The sequence below is a fragment of the Suricata suricatta genome, chromosome 8 (assembly GCF_006229205.1).
Source record: "Suricata suricatta isolate VVHF042 chromosome 8, meerkat_22Aug2017_6uvM2_HiC, whole genome shotgun sequence".
Classification (NCBI taxonomy): domain Eukaryota; kingdom Metazoa; phylum Chordata; class Mammalia; order Carnivora; family Herpestidae; genus Suricata; species Suricata suricatta.
Genome location: NC_043707.1, coordinates 44,540,151 through 44,552,586, shown reverse-complemented (window position 1 = coordinate 44,552,586; position 12,436 = coordinate 44,540,151). Strand labels below are relative to the sequence as shown.

General features: G+C 37.3%; 1 protein-coding gene across 1 annotated transcript in view; it reads right to left on the bottom strand.

Annotated features, from left to right (window-relative positions):
* SPAG17 (sperm associated antigen 17) overlaps nucleotides 1–12,436 on the bottom strand; it is a 224,761-nt gene that overhangs the window by 46,869 nt on the left and 165,456 nt on the right. The window contains exons 32-37 of the mRNA XM_029945849.1: nucleotides 7,869–8,057; nucleotides 6,069–6,214; nucleotides 5,836–5,966; nucleotides 3,305–3,432; nucleotides 1,332–1,514; nucleotides 310–423 (exon numbers count right to left, since the gene is read on the bottom strand). Coding sequence (XP_029801709.1) covers nucleotides 310–423; nucleotides 1,332–1,514; nucleotides 3,305–3,432; nucleotides 5,836–5,966; nucleotides 6,069–6,214; nucleotides 7,869–8,057 — 891 coding nt within the window. The remainder of the gene's footprint in view (nucleotides 1–309; nucleotides 424–1,331; nucleotides 1,515–3,304; nucleotides 3,433–5,835; nucleotides 5,967–6,068; nucleotides 6,215–7,868; nucleotides 8,058–12,436) is intronic.

Sequence of the window (12,436 nt, the reverse complement as noted above, 5' to 3'; positions counted from 1 at the left end):
AATTCTTTTGTCTTCCTTCTTCCCACTTCATTCATTCATTAACTTAACATTTCAATCAATGTCGTTTTCGTTGAGATAGTATCAACTTTTATTTAAGAGCCTTCAGAATTATATACAGTTTAAGGAAGGGCCTAAGAAGCTTATGAAAAATTCACTGAGACGTTCCCCAGAAATAAGAAATTATAAGGAGGCAGCAAATGGCCCGTGGAAGTGGCAGAAAAACAGCTATGTGGTGTAATATTTTGTCTTGAAGCACCTAATATTGAAACAACAGTGAAAACATTGGTACAGAGAACATATCCTTCTCACCATGACTAGCTTGAGGAGATCTGCAGCATTGCCTCTTTCCTCCTCAGTTCTGGAATCTTTAACTGTCATTTCCTGTAGCTCATCTTCTTTCTTCAGAATGTGGTTTATATAGTCCTAAATCAGAGGAGTCAAATAAGTCGACAAAAAACAAAAATGAGGCAGAGACACCAAAATGGTGAACACCAACTTGAAATACTACTGGCAGAGTAAGAATATGTTAAGTTCTCAGGACTGAACAAACTAGTCCAGCAATCTGGAAAATCGTCTCCTTGATTATGTTAATGAGCAAAGACCTGAAAAGTCCAACAGCAAAGCTGGGAGGATGCCACAGAGGCCTGGTTTCTAGCTCTGTGCTCCAGTGTCCTCATCAATAAAACGTATAGACTTGGGTTAGGTGGTTCCTAGATTCCTTTCCAAGGACAGTCTATGATTCTGTCTATGAATGTAAATTTAGGCTTAGTCCTTGCCTTGGCTTCCAAGAGAAATAGACTTTACTTTTTCCATAAATATCTATTTTCATAAATAAATTGTCCCCTGCTCTGTGCCAGGTGCTGAGTACACATATGATCCTGTTCAGAGACAGTTAACAAATTAGACAGTGAGATGTTATAGATGTGGCATATACTATTAACTATATATTTACAAATTCTTAGGCCATTTACCAAAGCCAACAATCCTTTTCTTCCACAGACAAGTATCAGATTAATAAGTGGCTCTACTTTTTTTCAGAGGTCACTAAGCCAGTTTCCCATATAGCACGGAAGAAGGAGGACACTATATAGCAATCATATATAAAAGTGATTTATCTTCTCAACGTCTTAGGGCCTCAATCCTTCCTACACCTTATGGGGACCATTAAGTATTTTCTACCTCTCAACCTCCTACCTTCTGGAAGATTGACATTTGTTTGTTGCCTTAGAGAAATATTGGTAGAGTTACATAATTTCAGATTCCTCAGGAAACTAAGAGGAATAATTCGCTGTTCCTGATTCCCTTGGGTCAGGTTACCTGGATTCCATTACCTTAAGGAAAATCTGCAGCTTCAGTTTCACCTCATCTTTTATGATCTCGTGCTGGATGAACTGACGCATCTGTAGGACACTGGGGCTCTTGAGTATAGGAGCTGGGGCACTCACTAGCTGTTTGGACACAATGTCAAGGCCCTTCCAAATCTGAGTGCCAAACGGAGGTCCAGAAGTCTTTTTCTGTTAACAAGACAAAGCAAAACAACCACCAAAAAGATCAGATTGCTTTAACTTGTTTTTTTTTTTAAACTGAGTCCTTATTACGTAGACATGATGCTAGGAACCACTTGTTAGGGACTATAGTGGTAAAAAAAAGTATATGGTCCTGCTCCCAACATGCTCCTTAAATCTAAAGGAAATTGGTAATGGAATTGGGCTGGGTTTCCTCTTTATATATGTTATCAGGAATCTGGAGATTTTAAAATCCTGTAGCATTGTGTCCCACTGGATAGCATTTGGGGAGTAGTAAGCAATGTTGCATCATGGAAATGTAGCCTCACTTATGAAAAATGCTTAAGTGCACTGTTGCTAACTACCCACAAGTAATCTGTCTTTGACTTGGTTTCATGTTCATTTTGACCCGGAGAGATTTTTTGAGAGAGAAATCATCCCATAGATCTGGGTGGTCTTTGAGGTCACTCTAGATTAAGCATGCCTCCAGACTCTTTCCAGGGTCTCTTGGGAACACATATGTCTGCCTCAGATTAGACTCACAGCTTTGTCTTCCACTTGTAATTGATTTTCAGGAGTAGCATGCTCTGATGCCCCACATCCCGTAGTGTGTCTGATGTGCTCCACTGTAAATGGTTGTTCGGTCTGATGCCTGGTCAGTGATAACCCTCAGGGGCTTGCCCGAGCTGGGCCACTGGACGTAGAAGGCTTGCCTGACTGGACATAGAAGGCCAGAGCTCTAGGAGTTGCAAAGAAAGAGAAGAAGCTTCTTTCACTAATCTCAGGTGTGGCATGTTATTTGTCATGAAGCAGTACTTTCAACCTGGATGTAGTCTGAGCGAATCATTTGGTGTGGCCTTTTTATTTTTCGGATATGCAAGTAGAGGTCCAGTCTGACTTGTCTCATATCCTACATTCATAATTGGTAGACTCTGGACTAGAATTCAGGTAATTTTCATTCATTTTGTTGGTTATAGTCACCAAATTAAAATATAGGAGTAAGAGGTCTTTATGATCTTAAGTGTTTGTTGTCTGTGCCCTTGCTGTTACAAGATTGTTCAGGGGAACAAAAATCATCATAAATCAATAAACACTGTCCTCCCCACCTAACACTAGAATGTCTTTCTGATCATATGATCAATGTCCTCATTTACCTAATAATTTATCATCTAACAGTATGCCAGACACATTACACAAATTGCTTGCAAAATGAAGTGTCAAGTCTTGCAAGTAGGACTTCATGATTCTTGCTCAAGATTTTAAGATCTTTTCTTCCATTCTTTACAAAGACTTTAGATGCAGCTTCTCTAATCTGACATAATCACAGCGTTTACTTTTTAACACTGTAGTTGCAAATCCTTTGTATAATCCTTCACATCTTTCTTGCATGCTTCAGTTTGTGCATTAGTAAATTAGGCAAAAAAGAAAGTGTAAAGACATGAAGTTGTGTGTTAAAACTAACAAATAAGGAATGAGAGAAGGGAAGGTTTCTGTATCGCATAGGATGAGTAATTTCATGATCAGAGAGGCATAACACTTGTTACTTAGAGTGGATATTTCCATACTATAGGAAGATGTTTGAACCTGCAACACAGGCTAAAAGAAACAAAGCTAGTCAGGTATATTTTTCTACAATCTACAAATGTTAAAAGTCTTCAAGTTCAAAACTCCTGGAGCCCATTAACAATTTATATAGGCATGAAAATACATGAATATATGGGAGAAGACCAGAGACTCCAATCCATTGATGAAATAGATATGCAATAGTGTAGTGACTTTGCAGCAGAAAAAATGTATACCTCAACTGAGGGAAATTTCTCCCATGACCTTGACTGGAGATTCAGAGGAACAATTGTATCTGGTTCTTTCTTCATTAACCATAGTGATGATTCATGGAAAGGGCGAAGGACAGTAATGCTCAGGGCACCTGGTCCAAAGAAAGTTATCAGAGGATCATTTCTCTATCAAATATATCTGAGAAATTCAATAGGTTTTCACTAAATTCAGTGAGATTTTTGGTAAGTGAGCTATAGTGATTATGCTTAAGAATCTTACAATCTAGCAAGAAAAGGAAGGCTTTTAGCCATTGTAACACCTAGAGACTGAGTTTAGATCACCTGGAATTATTAACTGACACTTACTATTCTTCAAAAACCATATCTACGTCTGTTGGTTCACTTGAGCTTATCCATGACCTACCTTGGACCATCTGTCTCTGAGAGATGCTATTCTGGGCTCTAGCAACAACCAGCTTTTCTACCCGGATCTACTCTGTGAACAAACCCCCTGCTAGCAGTCAGAGTGACTGATTATGTTAGTCCATGGTTTAAACTCTTCTTTAACTTCCCACAGCTCACAGGACAAAACCAAGTCCTCGGTGTTTTCTCACCCTGCCCTAACTTGCACTAACCTCCCACTTCTGTTCATTGGCCACTTTAGCATTTTCTGCCCTGTTCTCCAAGGCTTTTTGCTTTCTGCTTTGTACTATCTCTTCCAAGAAAGCTACGCCTCCTATTTTCATTAACTGCTACTTACCCAGCAGCTCTTGGCTACAGTATCTTCAAAGAAGCCTTGTAGACTACAGCAGGTTCCTCTGTTAGATGCTCTCAGAGAACCATATTCCTTCCCCTCACAGACCTTACACCAACTTATAATCACACAGAGTTATTGTGTGACTATATAATTAGTGCCTATCCTCTCATTTAACTCTCAGCTCTATGAAAGCAGGGTCCATGCTGTCTTAGCTCACCACTGTCTTCCTAACACCCAGCCAATGTGTTTGGCACATGCTGGGTTATCTAGATGTGAGTTAAATAACTAACAAAGCAATTTATGATGAATTCTTGTGCAACCAGTCAGAGCGCCCTCACTCTCCATATTCACAAAGAGCAAGGTTTATCATGCACACATGCATTGAAACAATAAAAGATATAAGTATAGGGGTGCCTCGGTGGCTCTGTTGGTAAAGCATCCGACCTCAGCTCAGGTCATGATCTCATGGTTTGTGGAACCTGGAGCCTGCTTCAGATTCTGTGTCTCCCTCTCTCTCAGCCCCTACTCCACTTGTGTTCTGTCTCTCTCTCTCAAAAATAAATAAACATTAAAAAAATAAAAAATATAAGTGTGAAGATGCAGGCATATTCAAATAAGACTGCAAAGTGTATACTACCAATCAGAGAAAAGACAAAAAGTAAACATACATCAGCCTAGACTCAACACTTTGGTTTCATACATAGATAATATGCAAGTTAATATCTATGTTTAAATACACATATGACATACAGTGATGCTTCTTTCTTTTCTTTAAAAAAATTTTTTTTACACTTGCTTATTTTAGAGAGACAGAGCATGAACAGTGGAGGGGCAGAGAGAGAAAGAGACACAGAATCTGAAGCAGGTTCCAGGCTCCGAGCTAGCTGTCAGCACAGAGCCTGACGTGGGGCTCAAACCCACAAACCATGAGATCATGACCTGAGCCAAAGTCGACGCTCAACTGACTGAGCCACCCAGGTGCTCCTGATAATTCTTTCTTTATTTCTCTTTTTAATCTTTAAAATTTTTTTCTTATATATATATTTTAACTTTTATCATTTTTGAGAGACAGAGACAGAGCATGAGTGGGCAAGGGGCAGAGAGAGAGGGAGACAGAATCCAAAGTAGGCTCCAGGCTCTGAGCCATCAGCACAGAGCTTGATGTAGGGCTCAAACTCACAACCTGGAAGATCATAACCTGAGCCAAAGTCAGACGCCCAAACTGAGCCACCCAGTCGCCCCTGATGATTCTTTCTTAATGCAATATATATCTCCACTAATTTCTTTGAAATTGATGAGAACAGTACAAGTCCACAATAAATACAATTATATATAATTTATCCTCTATATCGGGTTGGCTTTCTAACTCACACTTCAAATGTATTTTCTTTTCTTATTATATTAAGTTCATCAAGGCAACACCTTCAAAATGCCAAAAAAAAAAAAAAAAAGGAACTTACAAGTGAAATCTCACTTTTCTTTGTTGTTTTTTTCCCCTAGCAAGATGAAAGGATCACATAAATAGGATCATAGATATATACCTAACATACTTCAACACCGATTCGAATCTGCTTAAAGGTAGGAGTGAGGCTCATGCACAGTTTACATAGGCTGATGCTCAGATAAAGGTTGGAATGAACATAAATAACTGTATAAACAGGTTGACATGGCAACGTGGCAAGTAGAGTTGAAAAGGGAGCAAAAGGAAAAACGTAGAGAGAACACGGGGTAGACTGGATAAGGGGGCCGGGAGCTGGTACGGAGACACAATGACTTCGAGACATTCTAGATTCCCTACCTGGCTGCTCCTGTATTGGCTCCTGGAGAACCACAGTGGTTGGTTCTGCATATGCCAATGACAGATATTCTTCTATGTCACTGTCTCGAAGAAGTTCTGCTCCTGAACCATCAGCATAAATGACAAAAAACCTATTGAAGCAATAAAATTGAATCACATGAAGAATTCAGTTAAGATGCTCCTTAAGCTTGGAATTTAAAATAAAAATCATGGTATTATTTTTATAACGTTACCTGGGTACATGTTCACCATAGATTTGCAGCTGATTCTTATAAAGGTGAGTAGATGATAAACTATCATAGTCTTCAGTTTTTCCATTTGACTCCTCTTCCAAATTGTTTTCATGTAGCATAGTTGATACGCTACCATCAGCCATAACCTAAGGGACAAAGTATATAAGCGACTAAAGAAATGTGGTAAAGCTTACATTTCCCATCTGAGAAAGCATGTGATCTTTGGTATATCCAGAGAACCACGGATATTTATTTCCAAGGCATAACTCACTAAGTACAGTTGGCATTAATAAAAGCGAAAACCTAGTAGCACATCTCTACTTACAAACCACTCCTAGCCTATGAAGACAAACTGGAAAACACTCAGAGCAAGGTGCATAGGATGGCGAGGGACTCAAAAATCTTATCTGAGCATTAGTTCACAGAACCGGGGATTTAATCACTGAGGAGAAGTTAGCCTCAGTTAAGATCATTGTCTTGAAATGTTAAGAAAGTGAGAGTGTGGTAGATGTTTATATTCTGCTACTGCAAGTGTGGAATCGGGAATCATGAAGAGACTACAAAGGGAAACAGATTGAGTAGGAGAAGACATGTTCTAGCCACTACTATTGTTTAGATCTGGTGTGGGTCTCTCCAGGAAGGAGTGGGTCAGGCTAAAAGATCACTGAAGGAGATGTCCAAGAAGAGCATCGGTGCCTAGAAGAACATTTGGCCCAGATGTCCCATGTGTTTAAACCTAGAGGGCTCAGGCCCATAAGATTCAATTTCAATTCACAACAAATTAAAATTTGTTAGAAGCCTGAACTCATGTGAGAAAGAGTCTCATTTAGCACAGAAGCAAACAAGCTGGATCAGGGCTAGTCTGCATCCCAAACCAAATCTCGGGTCTCTGTGCAATGGCTCCAAATCTGAAAAATAACTTCACTCCCTACTAGCTGACACACAATCTTGGGTGAGGAGTGAAAACAAGGAGAAATGCTTAGAGCAGGAGTTGGCAAACCATTTCTGCCAAGGACCAGATAGTAAATATTTTAGGAATTGTAGGCCATACAGTGTCTGTTGTAACTATTCGATTCTGCCATTATAGGCAAAGGCAGCCGTAGACAATGTGTAAAGAGATGAGCATGGCTGTGTTCCAGGAAAACTATATAATGACACTGAGATTTGAATTTCCTGTGAGTTTTACGTGTCATGAAACGTTCATCTCCTTCTGATTTTTTCCAACCATTTAAAAATATGAATCATTTTTGTCTCACAGGCTTATATAAACAAGTGGCCATGGTTTTATATAAACAAGTGCCAAGATACATGAAAATAGCTGTGGTGTGGAAGGACAGAGAGACAGAAGACAGAGCTCTAGCATCTATTAGCTGACCACCTGTCCACCTTCCCATGTTCATGCCTACTAGAACCCTCCCTAATTCATATTTCTCACCATGGATTCTTTGCCTAGTCAAACAAACTGGTTCTCACTTTAACCTGGATACAGACCATTCTTATATCACGTCTTTTTTGTTGGCATTATTTTAAATGTTTAGTAGTATTTCTTCCCTTCTGTTCTAATTCTTTATTTGGCTTTAACGTTTATATCATCCCAACTGTTAGGCTTTCTATCCCCTTGGAAGTACACTTTAGAAGCGAAGATTACTGACATTCATTACTGCTTATGCTAAGTATTGGCAGTAAGTGAATAACTAACCCCAAGACGGCTAAGGTATAAAGCTGGGTAGAAGCTCTCTGGTTGAAATATCTCAAAAACAAAGCTCCAGCCTCTCTCTTCATACTAATGATGCATTTTACCTGGAAGGTATTTCCCTCAGGATCCAGGACATCACAGATAACCTCTGATGTGTGCTTCATTATGTACCTGCTAGCTCTTAGCTGCTCACGTTTTTGGAAAGGATGGTATAGATCACTGCTTGATTCATGGCAATATATAGCTGAACAATCCTGATCAATGTGAAGGTAGCCTGTGTTTGGAGGTAACACCTAGAAGGGTAACAGAAAGAGAGAAATTATTTAAAGTGCCTCGTTAAATTGGAGGGATTTGGAAAATCATTTTCGGGAAAAAACTATAAACTCTTGTTTCCAGGAAAAGCACATGACCCAAGAGAAGACTTCAGCTTTGGGAAGGACTCTCTGATAAAGAGGAAAACTGAATAATTAGGATATAATTTCTTCCATGTCCTCATAATTTATCTACCCACTTTAATATCTTTTTGTGCCCTTATTTCAGATACTTAATAGAAGAATAAGAATATTTTTTAACTGAAGTAAACACATTTGCCTCTACTCAAAATGTCTGGAATCCTTCATGTTAATTGGGCAAGAAGTAACTCACAGAGAGTCAGAAGCTATGGGACAAATGCTTTTAGGAGTTTTATTTGTCCCCATTCCTCTGGTGGCTGACAGTCCTTAAATATTAGCTTTCTTATAAAGATGTCTGGTTCAGATAGACTTGTTTATAAGACATAATTAACATACCATAAATTGTACACTCATTGAACATTCTGTGTACATTTAGCGGTTTTTACTATCTTCAAAAACTTGTGCAAACATTATCACTAATTTCAGAGCATTTCTGTCATCCCCCAAAAGAAAATGTAACACCATGAGCAATCACTCTCCATCTCTCCTAGCCCCTAGCTAGGTGGCAACCAGTAATCCACTTTCTCTATGGATTTGGATTTTGAGACATTTCATACACATGGAAGCATGCAATAGGGTACCTTTTGTGTCAGCCTTCTTTCACTTAGCATAATATTTTCAAGACCCATCCATGTTGTAATGTGTATCAATCTTCATTCATTTTTTATGGATGAGTAATATTTCATTGTGCAGATATATCAGAAATTTTATTTATGAGTTGATGGGCATATATGTTATTTTCACAATCTTGCTATTATGAACAATGCTATCAACATCTGTATACAAGTTTTTGAGTGGACCTACATTTTAATTTCTCTTGGAGCTCTACCTAGGAGTAGAACTGCTGAGTCAGATGTTAACTCTATTTTTAACTTTTTGAAGAACTGCCCAACTGTTTTCCAAAGTGGTATTTCATAATTTAATTTTTGCACTTCCTGAGGACTAATGATGTTGAGCATCTTTTCATGTGCTTATTTGTCATGTATATATCTTGCTTGGAGAGAGGTCTATACAAATCCCTGTCTATTTAAAAAATTGGGTTATTAGTCTTCATTGTGGAGTTGCAGTAGTTCTTTATATATTCTGGATACTAGTCAATTATCAGATATATGATTTACAAATAATATCTTCCATTCTGTAGGTTGTCCTTCCACTTTCTGGGTGATGTCCTTTAAAGCACATTTTTATCATTTTGACAAAGCTTGGGCTTCAGGTGTCATATCTGAGATGCCCTTGACAAATTCAATGCTATGAAGATTTGCACAATGTTTTCTTCTAAGAGGTCTATGGTTTGCACTTTTATAGTTAAGTCCTTGATGCTTTTGAGTTTATTTCTGTGTGTAGAGTGAGGTACAGTTCCAACTTTATTCACCATTTGTTGAAAGACTATTCTTTCCCCCACTGGATTATCATGGCATGCTTGTAAAAAATTTATGGACCACAGGTTGATCCAATAAAGAAATACTTAGTTCTAGCCTATTGATCTATATGCCAATCCTTATTCTATTGAAATTTTTTTTAATGTTTTTATTTTATTTTTGAGAGAGAGCTAGGGTACAAGCAGGGGAGGGGCAGAGAGAGAGACACACACAGAATTTGAAGCAGACCCCAGGTTCTGAGGTATCAGCAGAGAGCCCGATGTGGAGCTTGAAACCACAAACTGAGAAGATGACCTGAGTGGAAGTCAGACACTTAACTGACTGAGTCACCCAGGCACCTGAATGCTTATCCTTATCCTAGAACAACCGTGTCTTAATAACGGTAGCTTTGCAGTAAGTTTTGAAAACAGGAGTGTGAGTCTTCTAACTTTGTTCTTTTTCAAGATTGTTTTGGCTATTCTGAGTGCCTCAAATTTACATAAGAATTTTAGTATCAGCTTATCAATTTTTGCAAAAAAAGGATCTGGGATGTTGATAAGGAATGTAGGGAGTACTGCCATCTTAACTATATTAAGTCTTCCATGAACTGAGTATGTAATATTTTTTAATTTATTAAGTTTTCTTTAATTTCATCCAGTGATATTTTGTAGTTTCCAGTGTTTAAGTCTTATACTTCTCTAATTAAATTTCTAAGTGTTTTATTCCTTTTTTAAAATCCTCATCACCTCTTTCACCCATCCTCCATGCACTTCCCTCTGGTAACCATCAGTTTGTTCTCTATAGTTAACAGTCTATTTCTCATCTTGTCTATCTCTCTTCCCTTCCCCACTATGTTCAACAGTTTTGTTTCTTAAATTCCACATATGAGGGAAATCAGATGGCATTTGTCTTTCTCTGATTGACTTATTTCACTGCTACATTAAATGGAATTGTTTTATAAATTTCACTTTTGGATTTTTTGGATTGTTCATCGTTAATGTAGAAAAATACAATTTTTTATATTGATCTTATACCTTGCAGCCTTGCTGAACTTTTTTTTTAATTAGTTTTCTAATGGTGTGTGTGTGTGTGTGTGTGTGTGTGTGCACACGCACACACATACAGGCACACATACTGAATTCCTGGTAGACTGTACTCCTAAGGATTTTCTAAATACATTTTTACATCGTCTTTAAATAAAGAGACTGTTTTGCTTCTTCCTTTCCAATCTGCTTGCACATTATCTGTTTTTATTGTCTGATTGTACTGGCTATAGTCTTCAGTACAATATTGTATTAGAAGGGTGAGAGCAAACATTAATGTCCTATACCTGATCTTAGGGGGAATTTTACCAATTAGGATACCGTTTGTTGGCTACGTTTTTTTGGTTGTTGTTTTGTTTTGTTTTAGGTAGATGCCCTTTATCAGGTTGAAGAAATTTCCTTCTATTCCTACTGATTGAGTTGTGTTTTTTTGATAATGAAAGGCTTTTGAATTATGTAGAATGCTTTTTCTGAGTCTTATTTGGATAATCATATGATTTCTGTCCTTTATTCTATTAATATAGTATGTTATATTGATTGATTTTTGCATCTTGAACCAACCTTGCATTCCAGAGATAAATCCTACTTGGTGACAATGTTAATCCTTTTTACATGTTGCTGGGTTCAGTTGGCAAGCATTTTCTTGAGGATTTTTATCTATCTTCATAAAAGATATTGGTCTGGAGTTTTCTTGTGATGACTTTGTCTGGTTGTGATATCAGGATAATACTGGCATGGTAGCATCAGTTGGGAAGTGTTTCCTCCTCCTCTATATATTGAAATAATTTGTGAAAATTATTCAGTATTAATTCTTCAATAAATATTTTGTAGAATTCACCAGTGAAGTCATCTGGGCTTGGGATTTTCTGTGTGTTGTGTTTTAAAACTAACAATTAAATATCTTTACTGTTATAGGTATATTCTAATTTTTTAGTTCTTCTTGACTCAGTTTTGGTAGTTTGTACCTTTCCAGAAATTTATGTTTTTCATCCATGGTATCTAACCTGTTGGTGTTCATAGTATTTCCTTATAATCTTTTTCATTTCTGTAAGTTTGACAAAAATGTTTTCTCTTTCATTCCCAGTTCTAGTAATTTGTGTCTTCCCTCGCTCCCTCCCTCCATTTCTCTCTCTGTGTCTAGATAAAAGTTTGTCAATTTTGTGATCTTTTCTATTGTTCTTTTATTTATTTCAATTCTAATCTATTACTTACTTTGATATGCTTGCTTTGCTTTTAGTTTTCCTTCTTTTCTCTAGGTTCTTAGGGTAGAAGGCTAGGTTATTGATTTGAAATCTTCTTTCTTAATATTCACATTTAGACATATAAAGCTATGATTTTTCTCTATGCATTGCCTTTGCTGCATTCCATAAGTTTTGGTATATTAAGGTTTTATTTTCAGTAATCTCAAAGAAATTTCTTTGTGATTTCTTCTCTGTGTTGACTTTCACATATCTATGGATTTCCCAAACTTCTGTTACTGATTTTTAATTCAATTCCATGGTTGCAGTAGAATGTAATTTCTATAATTTTGAATCTTTTAAATCTACTGAGACTTGTTTTGTGGTGTAATATATAGTCTTTCGTGGAGACTATTCCATGTACACTTGAGAATAATGTATTTTGTTGTTGAGTGGAGTGTTCTATAGATGTCTAGTGGGTTATTATGGGTTTAAGTCTTTTTTTCTTTTATTTTCACTTTTATTTATATTGTTCTACCCATTACTGAAAATGGGCTACTAGAGCTTCCAAATATTATTGTTGAATTGTATATTTCTTCTTTTAACTGTGCCAGTTTTTTACTATTTAAAATTAGACACTT